This window comes from Eublepharis macularius, chromosome 11 (assembly GCF_028583425.1).
Source record: "Eublepharis macularius isolate TG4126 chromosome 11, MPM_Emac_v1.0, whole genome shotgun sequence".
Classification (NCBI taxonomy): Eukaryota; Metazoa; Chordata; class Lepidosauria; order Squamata; family Eublepharidae; genus Eublepharis; species Eublepharis macularius.
The window spans coordinates 87,640,628-87,664,769 of NC_072800.1; the positions used below are offsets into that span (position 1 = coordinate 87,640,628).

The following is a 24,142-nucleotide window of genomic DNA, read 5'->3' on the forward strand; positions in this document are numbered from 1 at the left end:
AGATTCCTGGAGATTTTGATGGTGGAGCCTGACAAGGGTGGGGTTTGAGGATGGAAGGGACTTCAGCAGGGTATAATGCCATATACCCCACCCTCTAACCCAGCCATGTGCTCTATAGGGGCTGATTTCTATGGCATGGAGATTAGTTGGAATTCCAGGAGATCTCCAGCCACCACCTGGAGACTGGCAACCCCTGCTCCTTTCTAGACCCCCCCCCGTCAGCCATTTTGAAGTTTGATACACCTTCCAACTACCGTTTGCAGTGGCACTCACTAACTGTATTCAAAATTTTAATAGCGCCCACAGGATCAACAGAATTGGGTACCCTGCTCTACCCACACTCTTGAGCTTCTTTTCCTAGTTAAGCACTAGCTGGAAGAGATGAGGTCCATGCCCCCTTCAACTGGATTGTTTATGGTTTTGACAGGAGCATGTTTTCATCTGTGCTTGGCAAGATACTCCTATGTTGCAGTTAGGGAGACCAGGCCTCCTGCTTCAGTGGGAGATCTCTCAACCTCAGGGCTTTTTTTCTGGGAAAAGAGGTGGTGGAACTCGGGTTGCCCTCAGAGAAAATGGTCACATGGCTGGTGGCCCCGCCCCCTGATCTCCAGACAGAGGGGAGTTTAGATTGCTGGCGCGGAGGTCAATCTCAACTCCCCTCTGTCTGGAGATCAGGGGGCGGGGCCACCAGCCATGTGACCATTTTCAAGAGGTTCCGGAACTCCGTTCCACTGCGTTCCCCCTGAAGAAAAGCCCTGCTCAACCTCCACCCGCTCTGACTGTCACCATTAAGTTAGGCAGCAGGGGGAAGTGCCGGGGGAAATGGGGAAGGCGATTGACGTCACACCGATGCCATGACATCACTTCCAGATCATGCTGGAAGTGACGTTGTGTCATTGATGCAATCACGAAAAAGGAAGTTGCTGCCCTAGGGTTGCCAGGTCTTCTTATCCACCTGGTAGGAGGGACGACCCAGCACTCACCTTTTTGGACATAGTCACACATGTGTGCTCCCAGGGTGGCACTAGGGATCCCAGATCCCCTGGTGGGGGCAGGGGATCACCCACTCCCACTCTCTGCCCCCCATCACCACTCACCTGGCCGGCAGGGGGAAAGGTGGGGGAACAGGACTCTCAGGCACGCTTAGGGTTGCCAGCTCCCAAGTTGGGAAATTCCTGGAGAATTTCTGGGGGGTGAAACCTGGAGAAACCTGGAGAAGGTGGGGTTTGGAGAGGGAAAAGAAGTTGGCATGGCATAATTCCATAGAATCCACCCCCCAAAGTAGCCATTTTCTCCAGGTGAACTGATCTCTGCGGCCTGCAGACCAGTTGTAATTCCGGGAGATCTCCAGCCACTACCTGGAGGCTGGCAACCCTAGGCACGCTCCCAGGGTGGCGCAACGACATTACAACGGGGAGTGATGTTGTTGCGCTGCCCCGAGAGCGCTCCCACACTTTGCATCAGGCCAATTTGGGCCTCAAACCCATTGTCTTTTTTCTAAACTGAAAAGTCCCCGACTCTTCAGCCTTTCCTCCTAGGAAAGGCACTCCAACCCCTTCATTGTTTCGGTTGCCCTCTGCTATTCTTATTCCTAGCCAATTTTTTTATATCTTGTTCTCTTGAAATCTTTCAATACGCTTATCAAATTACGTAGTGTTGGAGGAAGGGGAATTCACATTGAAACAATGAAAACGTGATTATTTTTTGCAAGCAAATGTGCGCCGATTGAATTGGTTTGAGATTCCCTGTCTCCATTCAGTTTATATTCTAAAAGCAATGCTTTCAGTAGTTCTGCTGGCTTTCAGCATGACTCTGCTGTCTGTATTACATCATCGGACGTAATTCTAGTCCTCATGACTTCATCCCGGATATTACAGCCCTTCACATGCTCCAGGTGAGATTCGGGCATCCCTGTATTGCTAGCAAGAGCCGTGTGCTATTTTGAGAAATTAAGTTACCCAAGGGGAACCTGAACACCAGGAAAAATTACTCTTGCGTATGGCAGCCGATCTGGATTCCTTTCGAATACCTCTTTGGGGATTATGCCTTTGTGAGTCACGGTGATGAAGATGCTGGGTGCAAGCGCCTGAAAAAATCACGTCATTGCTGTGGATCATGAAAAGCTGAGTAACAGGTGTGACCGTGATTCCACTCCACCCTGCGAGAGTGAGCTAGCTGGTTTCTTGCATTCATTTTCCGAAACTGATTTCTGAATATGCATGCGATTTCTGTTGGAATGTAATTACAGGAATGTGAAAATAGATAAGCCAGAGCTGGCCAGCTTGAACTGATATTTAATCAATCAGATTTTTGAGAGGGACAGAAAATTTTCTAGCGGTGAGGGAGCACATTATTAAATGTATTTAATAAACCCGAGTGATTTCAGGGCATTTGTTCTATATGTGTCCTTTTGCCCAGAACTGTGACAATGTCATCAAAACACACTAAAAATAACAGCAAAATAATACCTTTGTAATTGATTAGGACTAGCCAAAAGATCACTAATATCACTAGGTAGTGAGCAAACTTTCCCAACGGCCAGAGTTCATCATTGTGTTGGCGTTCAGTACAAAAAAATGGGGGAAAGAGAAACAAGATATTTCAGGGCACAAAAAAAGCTGAAATTCTGCAGATTGTAAACTGCTTGATGTGGAGGTGTGCCTTTCTTAATTCGATTAGAAGACACTGGGTGAAAAACATATTGCAATGCTCCATAGACTACTGGAGTAGAGAACCATGAAATACCCCCTGAGAATACGAACAAATCTGATCTCAGCACTAATTGGACCACGCGGGTTCTTACAAGGCAGAGAGCAGCCAGGAAATACGGCCGCCCTTCTAGTAAGAAAGCAAGAGGTTAATTTAAATGATTTGCTATCCAGGGCTAAAACGGGCCGTGTTCAATTCATGTTTGTTTATTTATTCAGAAGATTTCAATGCTGTCTTTTAGAGTCCTGCATATTTATTATTTATTTATTTGATTAAATTTATAACCTGCTCTCCCCGCAAGCGGGCTCAGAGTGGGTAACATCCATCAATAAAAATCACATTAAAATACATTAAAACGTATTAAAACGCATTAAAATACATTAAAACGTGTGAATCAGCGCAAGAAGGCAGCAGCTGTTCACAGCGGCCCCTGTGCCAAATCCAACCTAATACCTTCCACGGGATGGGTGACGGCATGCTCACTGGGTGAGTCTGCAGACATCCCAGAGGAGGGGGCTGCATTCTCTGTTCAACGGGATATCAGCAAAAGATGGCTCGAGATGGCTTGCGATTAAAAACCACAGTATAGATAGAAAAACCACAGTATATGCGTGTGTTTGTGTGTGTATAAAGCCATTAAAAAAACAATTAGACATAAGCCGCTTGCAACGTATCCCTAAAACAGAAACAGACCATTAGAAAGCTGATAAGATAAACCCCTCTCCTTAAAAGCCTGGATAAAAAAGATCGATTTTGGCCTGGTGCCTAAAGTAGGTACCAGACAAGCCACAAGGGAGAGGGCATTATAGACCAGCACTTTGAATTGTGCCTGGAAAAAGAGATGGGTAAAGACTGCATGGCTACCCACTTGAAACAGTGCCGTGAATAGTAAAGATAGAGTCCAGTAGCACCTTAAAGACTAACCAACTTTATTGTAGCATAAGCTTTTGAGAACCACAGGTCTCTTTGTCAGATACATGGCTCCATGCATCTGACGAAGAGAGCTGTGGTTCTTGAAAGCTTGTGCTACAGTGAAGTTGGTTAGTCTTAAAGGTGCTACTGGACTCCTTACTATTTTGCAACTACAGACTAACACGGCTAACTCCTCTGAATCTAGTGCAATGAATGGTGACCATAAGAAAAGTCCTGTTAGAAAATTGTCTTCCTCCATCAAAGAGTCAGTTGTACAAAATGGGGATGGACTTTGTGCCTTTGGCATGTATACTTAGGACATAGTCCCGTTTAATTGCCTATAATGAGATTCATTCCTCATGTCGCACCAGAGAATTTGTCAGCAGTGGAGCTGTCTCTGAGAAATCATCACATGTGGTCTATAGCCTGGAGGCGGTGAGAGATGGCAGTCCTTCCCTCACACACTTTCTCTAAATGGTACCGTGTATGCAGTGTGAGCAAATGATAGGGTCTTTTTTGGGGCCAAATAATATTAAAAGGATAGAAGAAAGCTTCTGAGATACACAGAATTCTTCCTCAAGTGTTAGCTGTTCAGAACATTTCTTTAAAAAGATCCTCAGATACATCTCGACTAAGTAAAGCCGATTGTTCTTTAGAACAAAGAAAAGCGTTCCTGATGCAGACAAAACAGATGGGGTTTAGGTGAAGAGAGTTCCAAGTCCGGAAATCAAGTCCTATGAGGAGAACTTGAAGGAACTGAGTAGGTTTAGCCTGGAGATGAAGAAACTGAGTGGACAGGACTGAGCGTTATTCATATACCTGGAAAGTTGTCCTATGGAATAAGACCAAGACCTGTTCAAGCCTAGATCTCATAAACTTAAGCGACAAGAGGGGAGATTTCAAATGAGTATTAGGAGAAACTTCCTTGCGGTGAGATACAATGGAACTTTTCTTTCCCTGTAACTTAAGAGCCTACAAACTACATGTCAAAGAGTATTTTATAAGTAATTTGAAACTGCGTAGATAAATATGGCTAGATCACGTGCATTTTTTTATCTTGCTGGATAGTAAAATCTTTTGTTTCTGTTGGGCAGAAACGTTCTGTAGACGGTCAGTCCAGGAAGTAGTATATTGGTTGCGAACTAAATTATAATGGGGGCAGCTAAAAGGGATATGGGCAATTGAGTCAATTTGAGCATTACAATAAGTACAATAACGTTTATCAGTCGGAATTCTACTAAAACCGCCCCTCATTTCAGCGGAAGGTAACGCATGGCCTTTAAGTAACGTGAAAGAGTGTCGATACTTTGGAACTGTTAAATAAAAGAGATATTTAGCCAGTTTGAACATTTTCTGATAAGATAGATGAAAGTAAATTGGGGAGCATTTCTGATCAGCTTTGAATTTTAGCATAGCCCAATCTTTTTAAAATAATCGTTTTTGTTCAGTTAACAGTTTTCTTCTTCTTCTGTGACTCTGTAGGATTTAAGCTTAGGTTTAATATGGCAAGCTTTGAATCAGTTGGGCTAAGCCAAGTTTCCAACCAGGAGTACACAATGGGACTTACTACGTGGGAGGGGAGGGGAATCTTCCTTGCTGGTGGTCTTCGAGCAATGGCTGAACACGATGGCATCTTACATTGGTGGTGGTGAAAAGTGCTGTCAAGTTTTAGCTGATTTATGGAGACCCCTAGTGGGATTTTCATGGCAAGAGATTAACAGAGGAGGTTTGCCATTGCCTGCCCCTGCAACCCTGGTCTTCCTTGGAGGTCTCCCATCCAACTACTAACCAATGCCGACCCTGCTTAGCTTCCAAGATCTGACGACATCAGGTTTTCCTGCGCTACCCAGAATGCCTTGCATTGAGGGCCCCCAAAATCCTGAGCCCAGCATGCTTAGACATTGTGCAGAATATTGCAGGGTGCAGTGGTTAGAGTGTTGGACTAGGATCTGGGGGGGCCAGGTTCAAATCCCCATTCTTCCATGGAAGCTCATTGGGTGACTCAGGCCAGTTACTCCTTCATCCTACCCTACCTCACAGGGTTGTTGTGAGGATAAACCAGAGGAGGGGGAAATGATGATGTAAGCCACTTTGGGTCTTCGTTGGGGAACAGTATAAATATTTAAATAAATAAATTTTATGAGGAGCTTGCTTTCCCACAACCAGCCAGGAGAATGCCCATGTGGGCTTGAACAACTTTTCTGCCAGAGGCATCCTGGTGCCATACAGTGCCATACTGAGCCATGTTACATTCTTGACTCCAACAGAGAGGTGCAATGCTGCCTAGAAATGCACAGTTAAGGCTGATCTTCCACCCCACCCCCCCAAATTCTTTAATGCTGCGTTGTTATGTGTGTGTTATGTGCTGTCAAGTCGCCCCTGACCTATGGTGACCCTATGAATGAAAGACCTCCAACACATCCTATCATTAACAGACTTGCTCAGATCCTGCAAACTGGAGGACGTGGCTTCTTTGATTGAGTCCAGCCATCTCGTTTTAGGTCTTCCTCTTTTCCTGCCGCCTTCCACTTCCCCGAGCATTATTGACTTTCCTAGAGAATCTTGTCTTCTCATGATGTGACCAAAGTACAATAGCCTCAGTTTTGTCATTTTAGCTTCTAGGAAGAATCCAGGCTTGATTTGATCTAGTACCCGCTTATTTGTCTTTTTTGGCTGTCCGTGGTATCCACAAAACTCTCCTCCAGCACCACATTTCAAATGAATCCATTTTCTTCCTGTCAGCTTTCTTCTGTGTTGTTATATTATTGCTTAATTTCTGGTTGCACTAGATTCATACGCTCTACTAGCCTTGTAATGCATTCTGGTCTTTTTGCTTCCTGCTTTCAGCAACAGAGGTGCTGTTTGCATTTGGGGATTGGCAGGGCTTTTTTTCAGTGGGAACGTGGGGGAACGGAGTACCGGAACCTCTTGAAAATGATCACATGGCTGGTGGCCCCGCCCCCTGATCTCCAGACAGAGGGGAGTTGAGATTGCCCTCCGCAGTGCGGAGGGCAATCTCAACTCCCCTCTGTCTGGAGATCAGGGGGCGGGGCCACCAGCCACGTGACCATTTTCTCTGAGGGCAACCCACTGAGTTCCACCACCTCTTTTCCCAGAAAAAAAGCCCTGGGGATTGGCCTTAATACTGCCCCCCCTTTCTTAAACCTTGCCACATTTCTGTTCAATTGGATGTCTGTCTCTTTTTACACACTGCTAAATTTACTGGAGTACACAATGTGAGAAAAAGAAGTGCGAAAGAACTTGGCTGTAAGAGAGACCGTTGTGACAAAGGCAGGGTTGTGCAAAGTTGGAAAATGCCAGAAATCCCTTTTGAGAGCATTGGTGCTCAGGACTGGAAAGAGAATGCTAAAATAATGTGCCTCTGTACTGTTTCTCACTTCCCAAGGCTTGAAAATGACACTTTTGTGTTGAGACAAGGTCAGATTTTTGTGGTGGTGGAAGAAAATGCTATCAAATCATATGCATTTTATGGCATCTCCAATAGGACTTTCAAAACAAGAGACTAATAGAGGTGGTTTTACCTGGCTTTGGTGCCATTACCTGGCTTTGGTGCCATTACCTGGCTTTGGTCTTCTTTGGAGGTCTCCCATCCAATTAGTAACCAAGGCCAGTCCTGCTTAGCTTTTGGGAGCTAACCAGATCAGGCTTGCCTGGGCTATCCAAGTTAGTACTAGATATTTGTACTAAGATAGCTCACAAAAGGACTTTGTTCCAGGACTTTTAAATAGTCTTATGTGGACGCCCTCCTCACCCTAGACATGTTCTCCTAAGCAAGAATCTACAAATCTGACCTGAAAAGTTGCTTTTGCTGAAAACCTGATTATAAGAGTATACAGAGGAACCGTTCTTTGAGAGTCAGTTTGGTGTAGTAGTTAAGAGTGGCAGGACTCTAATTTGGAGAGCAGGGTTTGATTCCCCAACTCCTCCGCTTGAAGCCAGCTGGGTGACCTTGAGTCAGTCACAGCTCTCTCAGGGCTCTCTCAGCCCACCCACCTCAGGGTGATTGTTATGGGGATAATAAGAACAAACTTTGTAAACTGCTCTGAGTGGGTGTTAAGTTGTCCTGAAGAGTGGTATGTAAGTCGAATGTTGTTGTTGTTGTTGTTATTTTTTCCTGGCGCTTAAGGCAACTGCAGGTGGGATTTCTGATCAGAGAAATGGTGTAACTTTACCACGGTGTCAAGAACCCAACCCGTACTGTACTATCGGGAGATGCCTTGGGGACCCTATTTGGGTGGAAAGGTGGCATAGAAATTTTTTCAATCAATAAATAAATATTTGCAGCTTAAGTACACATCTGAGGATCTGATCTCATGTTGCTCCTTCCCGTTAGGAAACTCCAAATCCATTTCAAAAGTTGGGTTGTTTCCACATGTCTTACCTGCCTGCGGAACACCGCACGAAAGACCCAGAAGATACTGTCTTCCGGGTCTTTTGTGCGATGTTCCGCAGGCAGGTAAGATGTGTGGAAATGGCCTTGGTTCCGGCAAAGTTAGATAAACCCCTCTTCTTTTGATCAACAACACTGTTTTTCATTTTTTTTAACCCTCGGCTAGCTGCTCACAATTGCATACTCCAGCTAAATGTCACTGGATTCACGGGTGACATGAACAGAATTAGCAGAATTCATGAGATGGCACCCCCTGATTTGTCGTGTTGTTGTTTGCTTAGGTTTACAGGATGACAACGACCTCAAGTTCCTCCTGAGGGGGAGCCACCTCCTGAAGGTCAAGTCCAACTCGTGGAGGCGAGAGCGTTTCTACAAGCTCCAGGAGGACTGCAAGACCATATGGCAGGAGTCCAAGAAGATGCTGAGATCACCCGAGTCGCAGCTCTGTAAGTGTCCGTCTATCCCTCGTGCAGTTTATAACAAGGCTGGTGAAAGATCTTCGGTGCACTGGCTGGAAGCTGGCAGGTTCAGCTTCTACGTGAGGTATCTTACACAAAGATGCTCAAGTGTAGGGAGACACAATGTTAGCTGGAAATCGTAGTTTAAAAAGACAGAGCCTGCAGAAAGTGTTCCTCAGAGGGTTTGTTAAGTTCATCTTCACCTTTTCCAAGGCTGGGTCAATTTCACCCCCCCCCTTCAGGGAGGCAAAGATGAAATTAACAAACCCTCTGAGGAGTGATCTCTTCCCCCTCTGTGAGGAGAGGTGAAATTGACAGAGCCTTTGGCTCTTTTTAAACTACGCTTCCCGCCTAACATTGCATCTCTCTACACCTGAACGTCCTTATGTAAGATGTCTCATGTAGAGAGACTCCCAGGAAAAGGCAACAGAGTCCCAGGAAGAAAGCATTCCCTCCTCATTAATCCAGGAGCTTGGAATTCTGGTTAGAAAATGGGAGGACCTGGAAAAACCCTGTAACGCACTTTCAGAGTTGCTAAAACCTCATATCAAAAGACTGAGGGGCCAATATGCCTCCCTTTCCTTCTGCCTTCACTGCCCTTTCCAGCTTCTTTTCGCATCCGCTGCTGTTCTCCCGTCCACCAAAATCAGTTTCCTCCTACCTTTGCCTCTCGTTCTTTCTCTTTCTCCTTGTTGGAGTTTACTTCAGACGTTTAGTTTGGCCCTTAAGAGCAGTCTTGTGGTGCTCCTGTGCTAGGGAATGGAGAGCTTCTCTTTTTTCAAAAGCACACAGAGCTTCTTCAGACTAAAGTTAGGCCTTTGATGTGTCATTGTCCTCTCTGGCTACAACCTGATTCTTTTAGCAAGAGATAATAATAACAACTGCGCTTATATACCGCTCTTCTAGACAGATTAGTGCTCACTCAGACTGGTGAACAGAGTCAGTATTTTTATTCTCGCCACAATACAGCTGGGGCTGAGAGGAGTGGCTTACCCAAGGCCACCTGCTGAGCTCATTGCAGTAGTGGGAGTCGAACCAGCAGAGTGCTGATTCACAGCCCAACTTCTTAACCACTATGCTACAGCGGTTCTTCTAGACAGATTAGTGCCCCACTCAGAATGGTGAACAAAGTCAGTTTTATCATTATCCCCACAATATACTCCTGGAGAGCTGAGGCTAAGAGGAGTGGCTTACCCAAAGCCACCTGCTGAGCTCATGGCAGTCATGGGATTCGAACCAGCAGAGTGCTGATTTGCAACCCAACCACTTAACCACTATGCTACAACAGATGCCAAAGATTAAACCTGAAACTTCCTGCTGGGAACTTATTATGGAAGGACTACTACTAGGTGCCAACTCCAGGTTGGGAAATTCCTTGCAATATGGGGGTGGAGCCTTGGAAAGGTTCTAGAGGCTGGAATCTTACTGGATGGTGTTGGGCCTAATTTGCCTCAAATGTGGAGGAAGGAAACCTATGAATGCTGCTCAGAACTCCCAAGAGGAAGAGCAGAATACAAATGATAGATTTTGGTCTGAGTCTTGAGGTTGTGTCTTCTTTGTTGCATTCAATGTAACTCCCAGCACTCTCACCATTTAGTGTTCAGCACTGAATGAAAAGTGAAGTCTTTGACCAGATAACATCCTCTTAGAAAGCAAAGCAAATAAGGGTGTGACTTAAAAGCCTGAATTATTGAATGCAGAAAGCCTGGCAGGTAAATTAAAAAGTTACTTCCAGCCCTGCTAAACTGGAATTTCAAGTATTTTGTGGAACTATGTGAGTACAATTGTTTCTATTTAGTTTCCTTTCAACACAGAGCCAAAGGTAAGTGAATTGGCAATGGCAGAGATTTTCCAACAGGTATTTTTCTCACACAATTTTATTCAGTGCTCCAGTGCAAAAGTACATTTCTTAAAGTCTTTTTTTTTTTAAACTTACAATTAATGGTAAATGAGTAAGAATTTCATCTTGCTTTCTCTTTAGGCTTTTAAATAAAAAGCCTTTACAGTAAGTTTCTAGTCTTCATGGTTCTAGAGAAAAGATTAGGAAAGTGTTGGATGAAGAGGAGTTAGCCGTGTTAGTCTGTAGTAGCAAAATCAAAAAGAGTCCAGTAGCACCTTTAAGACTAACCAATTTTATTATAGCATAAGCTTTCGAGAATCAAGTTCTCTTCATCAGATCAGATCAGGCATCTGATGAAGAGAACTTGATTCTCGAAAGCTTATGCTATAATAAAATTGGTTAGTCTTAAAGGTGCTACTGGACTCTTTTTGATTTTGTTGGATGAGGAAGTGCAGTACACAATCCCTTTCACCAGAACAATCCCTTTAACTCCAGGGTAGTAAAGATATTCTTGCCTTTAATCTTTTTCAAGGCACTACCATGATTTACCGCACATGTTTAAAGCAATGGTAACTTCCCACCATAAATAAACTTAGGGCTCAAACAGATGTGACAGAGGTCATGGATACTCAAAGCCTTCTGAACTGAGAACTTCCGAATGTGGCTCCGCCACTAAACAAGACCCTCTGCACACTCAAGGAATTCACTGCCATAATGAGACTGAGAGCCAAGCTACAAGTGACTCCTGACACAGGTTGGACACTTGTCAGTTTCCCTCAAGTTTTGTTGGGAAATGTAGGCATCCTGGTCTTGAAGTTTGGCTCTCCGACTGCTGTCCAATGGACTTTTCAACTGTCACTTGTCCAACATTCTGCCAAGCTGCCTACATTTCCCATCAAAACTTGAGGGAAGTTGACGAGTGTCCAACTATTGTCAGGCGTCACTTGTAGCTTGGCTCTGAGAGTCTTTCTACAGGAGACATCTGACACGTGAAGAACACGTGTCGGGAAATGCAATGTTAACTGGGAAGGGTAGTTTAAAAAGACAGAGCTGGCGGCAGGGCAGAGGCTATACAGTGGAGCTATGTGAAGGCACTGTGAAATGCCAGAAGAGGGGCTTGGGCCGGCCTTGGAGGAGGGCAATGGAGCACCTCCGGACATGACCTTCTGCCACAGGGAGGAGTTTAGTCGGGCCTTGCGCTCCTGCCGGGCCTTGCTGGTGAAGCCCTGGCAAATCTTACAGGCCGTCACATTATGGGTCTCCCCCAAACAGAACAGGCACAGTTCATGGCCATCGGTCTTGGCCATTTTTGTGTGGCATTGCAGGCAATGCTTGAAGAGAGCCTTAGAGGCCATCTTCAGGGGCACGCGAAAGGAAGGTCAAAACAGTCCGAGTCAAATTACCGAGTCCACAACAAAGTCCAAAACGAGATCCGAAGAATAGTCGAGGTCACGAAGTCCGAAGTCAAAAGCCAAGCAATCAGTCAGAATAAAGCACGAAGCACAAAAGCACAGAGCAACGAAGCTCACGTTCTCTCCAAGCGGCGGCAAGGGAGAACTGAGGGAAGGGGCCGTTGGTCGCTGGAGGATCACGTGACCGTTTGGGCGGGAAAACGGTCGCTGAGGCGCGCGACAAACGGCCCCTTCGGAGCCATGGAAGCTCTAGAAAATTCTCCGGCGGCTGGCCTGCGCCTGCGCAGTCCCCATGTGTGTCAGCACAGAAGAACTCGATGAACATAAGTTACAGGTATGTTAACCCTGTTTTAACTGGGAAGGGTAGTTTAAAAAGACAGAGCTGGCGGCAGGGCAGAGGCTATACAGTGGAGCTATGTGAAGGCACTGTGAAATGCCAGAAGGGAAACTTCAGCCCATTATAGCCTCTCCAGGTCCAAGCCTGGGTCTGGAAGGCAGCTCCAGTCCATTTCCATTCCTAGCTGCCCTCTGGTTGCAATTCCACAAAGTTTTTGACTGGAGAGGAGAAATTGAGAGAGTCTTCCTGGAGGTGAAGACGAAATTAACAAACCTCTGTGGAGCAATCTCCACCAGCCCTGACTTTTTAAACTACGCTTCCCGGCTAACATTGTGTCTCCCTACACTTGACGAACACACGAGGCATCTCGGGTAGAGAGACTCTAAATTGTTATTCCTCAAGGCTACCTCCTGTGGAGATACTGCTTATCTCCTCTGACAGATTGTTTTTCTCCGTGGGAACCTTTGAAAAAGCTCTTATCTAGTGTGCTTCGTGATTCACCTCCTTCCATAAAAAAAGATTAATACGGGCACTTGATAACAAGATTTAACTCTCTGGATGCCATCCAAAGGACTGTGTTAACAGAGGTCGGAGTAAAAGTCAAGCACTCACATATAGGCCAATGGGTTGGGACTTGATGGCACTTTCCACACACAAACGTTCAGTTTCCTTGTCTCAGAAGGGAGATCCAGGAGCCAAATGATTACAATAGCACAGTATCCCAACAACACAACATAGATTGAGCCTAAGGGAGGTCTAGAATCCATGTTTACCTCATCGACAGCTTTCGGCCTTTGTTTGAGATAGCCTCCGGAGTGGCTCGTAAATCCTTGAACAAACACACTGACTGGAAGCGTTGTGATATCGGCTGTGGCGGCCAGGAGAGAAGTCAAACCTTTGTGGTTTGTTGTTGCATCTCCCTGCACGTCTGGTCTCCTCGGAGCCATTGTGGGCTTGCGGTTTAGATAGCGCTCTTGTATTCTTATCGGTTCTCCACAGCATGCTGGGCCAATTGTGCTGTGATTTGGTGGTGCTAGATAGAACTCAGCCTTGGGGAACATAATTGTATTCTAGTGGCATGGCAGGCTGTATATGCTTAGCAGGCTAAAAGTCTTGTTTGCATTTCTGCAGGTTGTTGGAAATCTGCTAGAATGGATGTGTTTACACTTCTAGAGCTTTTGCTCTGCAACCAAGGGTGTTGCTCTCGGGACAGGCTGGCCTCTTCGCACAACACTGTCTCTGCTGTTCAGTCAATCTGCTTACTCTTGTATAATTTCTCACAGTCGATATTTCTCTGGGAGGCAGGAAGGTTGCCAGAATTGCAACTGATCTCCAGACTAGAGAGATCACTTCACCTGAAGGAACCGTTTGCTTTGGAGAGTGGACCCTATGGCCTTATAACCTCCCTGCCCAGGCTCCACCCCCAAATTTCCAGGAATTTCCCAGCCCAAAGTTGGCAACTCTAGCAAGTCCATTGGAATGTCTCTCATTCTTGCTTCATATGAAAAGCAGTCACAGGAAAATAGGTCCAAATTAGCTGGTAAGCCAACCCGCAACCCTCTTGCAGAGCCTTACAAATCTGGGAGCCACTCTCTGCTGCTTTTTGGGGGTGGAAATAGATCACATTTTTTTTTGCATTGCATTTACAACAGGCTGTTTCTGCTGTTGTGGAAAGCGCTAAAGTTTTTGCACCGAGGCAAATCTCAGATTTTTCCCATAGACGTTTTGGAAACGGATCAGCCCAGCCACCCTTTTGCTGTGGCTCTGATTTGTATGGATGAATGCAGAGCGAGCCGTGAGCTGCACGCCTAATCCACCAGGCAGACTTCTTTGCTCTGTTGCACACTGAAAATGCTGTCCATAAAAACAATTTTGTGTGCCAACCAAGTGGATCAGATCAGTAGTCCATTTACTGCAGAATCCAGTTTCTTACAAAGGCCGGTCAGGTGCCATAGAGAAGCCCAGAAGCAGGGGCCTGATGGCACCTTTCCTCTCCTACTGAATGCTTCCAAACATTTGACCACCAGAGGCATTCTAGCTGGAGGTCTCATGCAAGGTCAGTCCACACAAGACAAAATACACGCGAATTACACTCAAATACACTCGAATTACAAAATATACTCGAATTACCCGTCTCGTGTGGTGAGACCCTGAGTAACCATTTATTTATTTATTTATTTAGGATCCTGTCTCCCTGCCAACGGGACCATGGCCAAGCCACAGATAGCCCTATCCTCCATATTTTTTCTAGCCCCTCTTACGTCACAAGAACACAAAAACATCCATTTCATTTATTTAGTATTGATTTAGCGAATTTCCTTGGCATGTCCTACTCATCTTTTTTAGGAAATCTGGAGAGGAGATGCATGTTTATAGACAAATATCAAACCAAATTCTGACCACGATTTTCCAGTTCCACCCTCTTTCTGTGGAGTTAATGGGGAATCATCTCAATTTCTCCTCACGAAAGTCCAGAGATACAAATCTGGCTTAAATAGCAAAGAGTCCAGTAGCACCTTTAAGACTAAACAACTTTATTGTAGCATAAGCTTTCAAGAGCCACAGCTCTCTTTGTCAGATGCCACAGCTGTGGCTCTTGAAAGCTTATGCTACAATAAAGTTGTTTCGTCTTAAAGGTGCTACTGGACTCTTTGCTATTTTGCTTCTGCAGACTAACACGGCTAACTCCTCTAAATCTGGCTTAGAGGCAGTGGATGACCGAAGAACGCTGCAAGAGTTTTAGCGCACATTTGCCAGACTCTTGAAAAGACGAAAGTGGTGAGGGAAATGTTATTTTTGCAATATCTCCTGCGAAGCGGAGATAAGGATGGTGCCTAATGGACTCCTGATAGCACGTTGTCTTGTTTTCACAGTCTCCATAGAGGATATCCAGGATGTGAGGGCAGGCCATAAGACAGAAGGGATGGAAAAATATGCCAAGGATGTCCCTGAATATCGCTGCTTTTCTATCATCTTCAAAGACCAGAGGAAAAACCTGGACCTCATAGCCAGCTCTGAGGTGGATGCGAACCACTGGGTGGCCGGCCTGGGAAAGATCATTGCGAAGACCAACTCCATGAGTCAGAGGCAGAAACTACAGCAGTATCCTTTTGTTTCATTCCAAAAGAGTATCTAACGGTGCAATCCTGAGAATACTTTCCTGAGAGTAAACCTCATCGAATAGACCCAAGTAGGATTCTAAATAGACCTGTATGGGAAAGATCTTTAAGTCAAGTTTTATTAATGTGTGGAAGCCACATCAAAATTTTCTGTCCCTCTTTTCCCAGAAAAAAAGCCCTGCTTAATAGACTTTCCTGTCCCAAGCAAATTAGAATACCGGTGTCATATACTGCTTCCAAAAGGTTCCATGAGCATTGCCTTAGATTTGGCAACAGCTTGGAGAAGACAATGTCTTATTACTTCAATAGAGGTTTAATGGACTGTTGTTTATCATGTGATGTTATTTACCTTCAGGGCTTTTTTTCTGGGAAAAGAGGTGGTAGAACTCAGTGGTGGAACTCAGGACCACACAATGACGTCACTTTGGGTCCGCTGGAACAAGGGGGGAGTTTTTAAACGTTTAAATCGCCCTTGGCAAAAATGCTCACATCGCCAGTGGCCCCACCCCCTGATCTCCAGACAGAAGGGAATTTAGATTGCCCTTCGCGCCAGGCGCAGAGGGCAATCTAAACTCCCCTCTGTCTGGAGATCAGGGGGTGGGGCCACCGGCCATGTGACCATTTTCAAGAGGTGCCAGAACTCCATTCTACCACATTCCAGCTGAAAAAAAAGCCCTGTTTACCTTCAGGGAATGAAAATCTTCCCCAGCCCATTCCCATACTTTAAGCCTCTGTTAAAGGGAAATGGCATTTTTTTCCCCTCCAGTTGGTTGGCAACCTGAGGACTATCAGTGTAAGACCTGGGACCAAGGACAGGAGGTGACTGTTGGCAACCACATGATATCACTTCTGGAGAAAACTTGGAAATGGTGCCAAGCCTCTCTAGGAATCATACTGCATTGATGGTCTAGCTGTTTGGCTTCTACAAACTAACAGGGCAAACTCCTTTGAAGCCAACTGATCCACACACCAAAAGGAGATGTTTACATATACTAGCAAAGGGATGTTTTGATTGCTCCCTCCCCCTCCCCCCCTAATTGCCTCTTCCCTCTGCTCTTCTGTGTTTGACCAGTCTCTGTATCAGGCATCTGAAGAAGAGAACTTGATTCTCGAAAGCTTATGCTAAAATAAAATTGGTTAGTCTTAAAGGTGCTACTGGACTCTTTTTGATTTTGCTACCACAGACTAACACGGCTAACTTCTCTGCAGGAATCACTGGAAACTCCATGGTGAAACCATAGCATTTCTGATGCTTCCTAGAGAGATGTGACATCACTTCCGGGTTTTCCTGGATGTCACACACATCAGCCCTGTGACCATTTAATTTTATTCCTCCTGCCACTGCTTCAGGGTATGTGTGTCAGGGGGGCAACCCTGCTTAGGGCAGGTACAGCAGCTACAGACTCTCTCTAACTTTTAAATACCTTGGTGCCATTTACATGTAAATTAGTATCCCAGACTCCAGAATGAAAGAACGCTGTGCTCGCGGAAGGTTAAATGGAGAACTGGGCCACTTTCTTGGAGCTTAAATGCCAACATGAGGTTTGCTGTTGTTTCCATTAAAATGTGGCCTTTTAAACTTAATTTTTCTTGGGCCAGGTTCATGGCTTTGGGTATAAATCCTGCTCCCACATTCAGAAGGTCATCAGTTTTTAAGCTCGACCATGACCGGAGATTGCTCATTCATTCCGACTCTATTCGGCTTAAGACAAAAGACTTTCTCTGAGGCTATAATGGCCTATATCGTAGTGATCTTGGTACGTTAATAGTTTGCTCTGCCCGGGGGAAGCCATGAAACCATATGAAATGTGGCATAAAGGCGGATTTAGGCAACTGTTAATGGTGTAATCACCATAGGACTTGATTTTTTTCCTATGAAATCATGTTGAACTTGCTAAAGTGCGAAGCTGTAAGTACAATATGGGTTGAAGCAGGTTATGGCAAGTGCTTTGATCACAACACATGTTAGAGCATTCACAGGGGTGATTCAATATGCTCAATTCATGGAATGTCAGGTTGTATTGATTTTGTTACACACACACACACACAGAGTGAAATCCTAAGCAAACTTACTCCAGTCTTAGCCCATTGAAATCAATTGGAGTAACTCTGCTTAGGATTTCAGTGAAAAACTTGGAGCAGAGATGCAGCCTTGATCTCGCTGAGGTGGAGACCGAGGCGAACAAACCCTGGGTCTTCTTGCGCACCTATTCTGAAATTAGGCGACAGTTTCACATACACACGCTCATCTCCAAGAAACTTCTAGAAGATTAGAATGAAACGGGCAAGCATGTTGTGGTGTATATTCCTTATAATCGATTCAACAGCTGGATTCATGCCTGTTTGCGGAAGGCGGACAAGAACAAAGATAACAAGATGAGCTTTAAAGAGCTCAAGAACTTCCTGAAAGAAGTCAACATCCAAGTAGATGACAACTATGCCCGGCAAATCTTTGAGGTAAGGAGAATTTTATTTACCTGCCTTATACTTTCCTGCACTACAGAGGAAAATTAAATAATGCTTTGGAATGGCTGAAGCTATACACTGCAGATAGATTTATTGGGCAAACTGAAAACTCAGTCCAAATTATGAAATATAAAGGAATTGAATAAGGTTATATTATAATATATAATTATATTATGTATTACCATGTTATTGTGTGAGCAAGATTCAGGTCCTGTAGCACCTTAAAGACCAACTAGATTTCCTGAGTATGAGCTTTCGAAAGTCAATATTTTGACGATTATGAGAGCTTTTGAAAACTCATACCCTGGAAATCTGGTTGGTCTTTAAGGTGCTACTGGACTTAAATCTTCCTCTTCTACTACAGACCAACACAGCTACCCACCAGAAACAATGTTATGAAATGATAATATATGAGTAGTATTATAACTATTACTATTAAGTCCTCTTTCTTTACTATTATTTATTTATTTAATTTATAGGCCGCTCTCCCCGTGAGTGGACTCAAGAGTGGATTTACATCATAAATACATACATACAAGAAACAGTTAAAAACAATTAAAAACATTATTATTATAAATCTATAATGTATTATTGTATGATCAACATATATGATGCTTACAGAATTTTCTTTATAAACACGGATTCATACCGTTTTGCAAAACAGGAGCCCGCCAAATTTTCTAAGAATCAGCTGGGAAGGAGAGAGAGACAGAGGTCTGAGATCACCCACAAGAGGACAGACCCTATGTTTACGAGTGTTCTTTGATGTCTCCCAATTTTCCTTCCATGCTTGCTTATTTGAAAGTTGCAAAGGCTTACCTTCTAGCTAGAGTTGCCAACTGTGATTGGGAAATTCCTGGAAATTTGGGGGCGGAGCCTGGGCACAGTGGGGTTTAGAGAGGGGAGGAATCTCAGTGGGATATGCTGCAGAGTACGCCCTCCCAAAGCAGTCATTTTCTCCTGGGGAATAACTATTTTCCCTTAATACAGCACACACAGTGCACCCCCATTCTCTAAATATCAAGGGCAGGGTGGCCATTAGGTGGGCACAAACCAAAATACGAACCAAAATTCATCACGAACCAGGCTGGTTTTGGTTCGCGAACCAGCAGTTCATTGGAGTTCATTTCTGATGAACCGCTATGATTTTTAGAGCAGTTCGTATGGTTTGTTTTTCAGTTCGTCACTGAAGACAGCCTGGTGACGATCAATCTGTTACCTAGGCAATGGGGGGGGGCTTTCTGCAGACCTGCAGCCCCAAGAGTGACGAACCGACGAACCAAACGAACTGGTTCACGAAACGGGCAAGTTCATGGTGGTTCATGGTTCGTGAAATGCGACGAACCACGAACTGCAATGAACCTCCATTTTCCCAGTTCATGCCCGCCTCTAGTGGTCATCCATCAGATGACAACCTAAATTGGGAGGGTGCATGTCCCCCCCACTGGCAGGAGGCTGGTTGGAGAAACCGCCCACCTCAACCCCCATAAGCCTGGTGTAATATCTCTGTCTTACAAGCCCAGCAAAATGACAACAGGTCTGACTGTTGGGACCTTAAAGACCAACAAGATTTTCAGAGCATAAGCTTTCAAGAGGCAGAGCTCCCTTCTTCAAACATGCGTAGGAATGGAGATCCCTGAGCCTTTGTATCTCAGCCAAAGGTGAGTAGGGTATTACAAGACAGGGCATCAGGATGTGAAGGAACAATGAGATGGATTAGATGGGATAAGTGTATCAAAGGAAGGGAGCTCTGACTCTCAGAAGCTTACACCCTGAAAATCTTGTTGGTCTCGAAGGTGCTACTGGACTCAAATCCAGAGGGAAAACATTTAATTAAATATTAATGGACACAATGGGCCCATTAAATATCTAAGAAAATTCAGTAGTAAAGACTGGAAAAAATGATGCTGCAGATTATTCACCGTTGGAAACCAATATTGACTGTATCCGGTGATTCTTATGTTTTGCATTGTCTAGCCCTGGCTCAGGTTACAACTTATAAAGAAGTTTCACCTCTGCTCTCTGTGTTCACAGCAATGTGACACATCTCAAACAGACACCTTGGAAGATGATGAAATAGAAGTCTTCTATAAGTTACTGACCGAGCGGGAAGAGATTGACCAGATCTTCTCGCAATATTCTGATGCTGAACAGATCATGTCTCTAGACAACCTGGTGAGATTCCTCCAAGAAGAACAGCGTGAGGAAGATGCAGGACCTGAGCTGGCACGCTCTCTGATCGAGAGATATGAACCCAACGAAACCAGTAGGCTCTTAACCGTGGAACTGAGTGATTTCCATATTTGCAATATTGACACACTGCCTTCTAGCAGAAAATTCTCCTAGGGGTTCCCAGCAGTAAAATATATTGTGTTGGATTGAACATACCTTTGCAGAACAGTCAGACTTCCATGGGCCTTCAGAAAAAGGCAAGAAAAATTGCCATTGTGGCCTCGCCAGGGAAGAAATGTTATAGATTGGGGCCACAACAGCAAAGACGCTGCTCACAACTGGCGACAATGTAGCATCTGAAAATCGTTGATTGCTGAAGTCAGAGCAAGATTGGGAAGTGTGTGGCCCTTAAACTGTAGGGTGAATGGATATTATCGGGAATCTAGATTATATTCTAAGGACTGTATTCTATTCTTAGATTGTATTCTAAGGATAATTATTCAGGGCAGGATACAAAATATTTAAAATAATAGAAATAGGAGACTCCCACATGGGTTACGTGCCCAGGATTCCCCATGGTATTTTCCTGCTTCCCCACGGTATTGTTTTCTCCACCATGGAAGGGACTAGACTATGTTCTTTGCTTGTGCCCCCAAGCTCACTGTTTCAGTACATAACCGCTATACTGTTTCCTCACTGTTTTTGTGTGTGTACAGTCAAAAAGGAGCTGGCCATGACGAAAGATGGCTTCCTGATGTATTTGCTGTCAGATGATGGAAATGTCTTCGATAAGGCACACCGCCAAGTGTACCAGGACATGACAAAACCCCTCAGTCACTATTTTGTGTCCTCTTCACACAACACCTACCTCATGGAAGATCAGCTGACAGGGCCCAGCAGTACAGAGGCCTACATCAGGTACCAGTAGAGTTGCCAGCCTCCAGGTGGGGGCTGGAGAACTCCCAGAATTTCAACTGATCTCCAGGTGACAGAGATCAGTTTCTCTGGAGAAAATGGCTGCTTTAGAGGGCGGATTCTATGGCACTATACCCTGCTAAGGTCCCTCCCTCCCCAAACTCTCCCCTCTCTGGGCTCCCCCTCCCAAATTTCCAGGGATTTCCCAACCTGGAACTGGAAACCCTAGTATGAAGTGGCACCTTGGTTCGGCAGAAGGGCAAAAATAACTGTCCCCCTCCCTTTTCTTGTGCCAATGCCAGAAAAACGTGAAGAAAGGTCAGTTTTTAACAACCTTCCTTAAAAGAATTGCAAATGGAGCTGAATGCCCTCATGTGGGGTTGGTGCCCCTGCAGGGTCTGATTGGCTTAGACCTGTGCTGTGGGAATGGTGACAATGGAGATACACTGTCACCACAACAGGAACACCACAGCTGGTTTCTGACTGCCAATGGCCCTCCAAGAACTTTCCTAGTAAATGAAAGGGCCATTCTGCCCTTAGTAATGACAGGTAGATAGCCAAGGTGGACTTTTGGAATACTACTGTTGGCTCCTGGATTGGCTCCTGAAGTAGTACGGGAAAATCAAGATGATTTGTTAAGCACTTGGTCAAGGGCTGGCGTTTAGCTTGGCAGGTTGCGTTTGTGTTAATGGCACAAGAGGCCTGCCAAAAATGGGAAAAAACCCTAGGATGCTCTGCATCTTTCCAAGGACTTCCCTTTCCTAAGCATCTATGGAATTCTTGATTTGAGAATCCTTTGCTCCCCTCCTTTTCAGAGCTCTGACTAAAGGCTGCCGCTGTGTTGAACTGGATTGCTGGGACGGCCCTAATTCGGAGCCAGTGATTTACCATGGCTATACCCTCACCTCCAAGATCCTCTTCTGTGACGTCATAAAAGCCATTAAGAACTATGCTTTCAAGGTAAGGACCCTCCTACCATCTTCTCCCCTGCCTGCCTTTTTCTCCTTGAATATTTTTAAAAGGAGAACAGCCAAGGAGGGTTTTTTTGCCCCTAATATACTTTGAGCTCTTTAACTTCCAAGCTCCTTGGATGCTGAGAGTACCCCATACATTGTCTGCTGGGAATTTTGCATCCATATGGACCAGAAACTTTAATTTTTAAAAAATGATATTCTTAGAGGGAAACTCCTGCTGTAGCGTAGTGGTTAAATGATTGGCTGCGAATGGGCACTCTGCTTGTTCAAATCCCACTCCTGCCATTAGCTCAGCAGGCGGCCTTGGGTAAGGTACCTCTCAGCCCCAGCTCCCCAGCTGCTTTGTGGGGATATTAATAACGCTGACTTTGTTCACCTCTCCGAGTGGGGCAGTAATATGTCTAGAAGAGAGGTATATAAACTCAGTTATCATTGGTTGTTGTGGGTTTTCCGGGCTGTATTGCCGTGGTCTTGGCATTGTAGTTCCTGACGTTTCACCAGCAGCTGTGGCTGGCATCTTCAGAGGTGTAGCACCAAAGACAGAGATCTCTTAGTGTCACAGTGTTCCCTACACCTCTGAAGATGCCAGCCACAGCTGCTGGCGAAACATCAGGAACTACAATGCCAAGACCACGGCAATACAGCCCGGAAAACCCACAACAACCAGCGTTCTCCAGCCATGAAAGCCTTTGACAATACAGCAGTTATCATTATTTGAGAGCTGCTGTAGGATAGTGGTTAAGTGATTGGGATGTGAATCAGCACCCCGCTGGTTTGACTCCCACTACCGCCATGAGCTCTGCAGGTGGCCTTGGCTAAGCCATTCCTCTCAGCTCAGCTCCCCAGCTGTATTGTGAGGATAATAACCAGTTTGAGCGGAGTGCAAATCTGTCAAGAAGAGTAGTATATAAGTGCAGCTATTATTATTTGAGAGCTACTATAACATAGCGGTTAAATGGTTGGGCTGTGAATCAGCACCCTGCTGCTTCGAATTCCACTACTACCTTGAGTTCTGCAGGTGGCCTTGGGTAAGCCCCTCCTCTTTCAGCCTCTGCTACCCTGCTGCATAGTGGGGATAATAATAACATTGACCTTATTCACCACTCTGTCTGGGGCACTCGTCTGTTTAGAAGAGCAGTATATAAATTCAGTTATTATTAATATTAAAATACATGGTCAGACTAATCACACGACTACAGCTTTTGCTGGTGTACCATTTCATAGTTCTGATGGCATCATGTGTTTTGTTGTTACATTCTCCGCAGACCTCTCCTTATCCCGTCATCCTGTCCCTGGAGAACCATTGCAGCATAGAGCAGCAGAAGACGATGGCCCACCATCTTCAGACCATCTTGCAAGACGCGCTGCTGTTGGCCCCTCTTGATTCCAACAAGTACTTACCTTCACCGGAGGTGAGTTTAGCACAAGCCATGGATTTGCGATGCTTATGTGCAATGGTTGCCATCTTGGGGGCAGCAGCTTGCCACCTCCCCAAAAAAAGATGCAGCAAAAAATAATAAATGCCAAATAATATAAATCTATCCAGACCATTGAGAGACCACCAAGGAGAGATAGGTTGCTCTGCAGAGGCAGGCAGGGAGGCCCGTCTAGCCTCTACCAGAGCCAGGGCCTTTTCGGTCCTGGCTCCAACCTGGTGGAACTCTCTGTCTGATGAGACCAGGGGGCCCGGCAGAACTTAATATCCTTCTGCCGGGCCTGTAAGACGGAGATGTTCCGCCAAGCATATGGTTGAGGCTGGGCTAGGCCTCCACCGGCCGAACAGAATAGAACAGAGGAAATTGGAGCCTTCCAACATCTAGCCTTTTTAAAGTGATAGTCGTCAATAGAACTACTACCTCTTATTGCTTGAGTGCTGCTAATTTATATTCTTTTAAATGTTTATATTGGACTGTTTGTTATTGTCGTTTTAAATTATTTTAAAGTGTAAATTATATTGTAATGTTTTATTTGAGTGTAATCCGCCCTGAGCCTGCCTGTGCAGGGAGGGCAGAATATAAAAAAAACCCAAATAAATAAATAAATAATGGCAAACCACCTCTGCTCCCCACCTGCCTTGAAAACCCCTTGATGGGGTCACCGTAAGTCAGTTGTGACTCGATAGCACACTCATACATACATATCTAGACTACTTGACTTTCAAGCTTAGTAAAGGTCATTCACGTTCTATGTATGTGTATGCGGCATCCAGGGCTTTTTTTCAGCTGGAACATGGTGGAACGGAGTTCCGGCACCTCTTGAAAATGCTCACATGGCCGGTGGCCCCGCCCCGTGATCTCCAGACAGAGAGGAGTTTAGATTGCCCTCCGCGCAGCGGCACGAAGGGCAATCTAAACTCCTCTCTGTCTGTAGATCGGTGGTGGGGCCACCGGCCATGTGACCACTTTCTCCAAGGGCAA

General features: G+C 45.1%; 1 protein-coding gene across 3 annotated transcripts in view; it reads left to right on the forward strand.

Moving 5' to 3' along the window:
* The window catches only part of PLCD1 (phospholipase C delta 1), a 69,974-nt gene that overhangs the window by 31,634 nt on the left and 14,198 nt on the right, over positions 1–24,142 (forward strand). For 2 of the 3 annotated variants that reach the window (XM_054990876.1, XM_054990874.1), the window contains exons 2-8: positions 8,314–8,478; positions 14,953–15,181; positions 17,526–17,655; positions 19,642–19,930; positions 20,553–20,754; positions 21,567–21,711; positions 22,991–23,137. In XM_054990876.1, coding sequence (XP_054846851.1) covers positions 8,314–8,478; positions 14,953–15,181; positions 17,526–17,655; positions 19,642–19,930; positions 20,553–20,754; positions 21,567–21,711; positions 22,991–23,137 — 1,307 coding nt within the window. The remainder of the gene's footprint in view (positions 1–8,313; positions 8,479–14,952; positions 15,182–17,525; positions 17,656–19,641; positions 19,931–20,552; positions 20,755–21,566; positions 21,712–22,990; positions 23,138–24,142) is intronic. The other variant, XM_054990875.1, reaches the window with a different exon arrangement.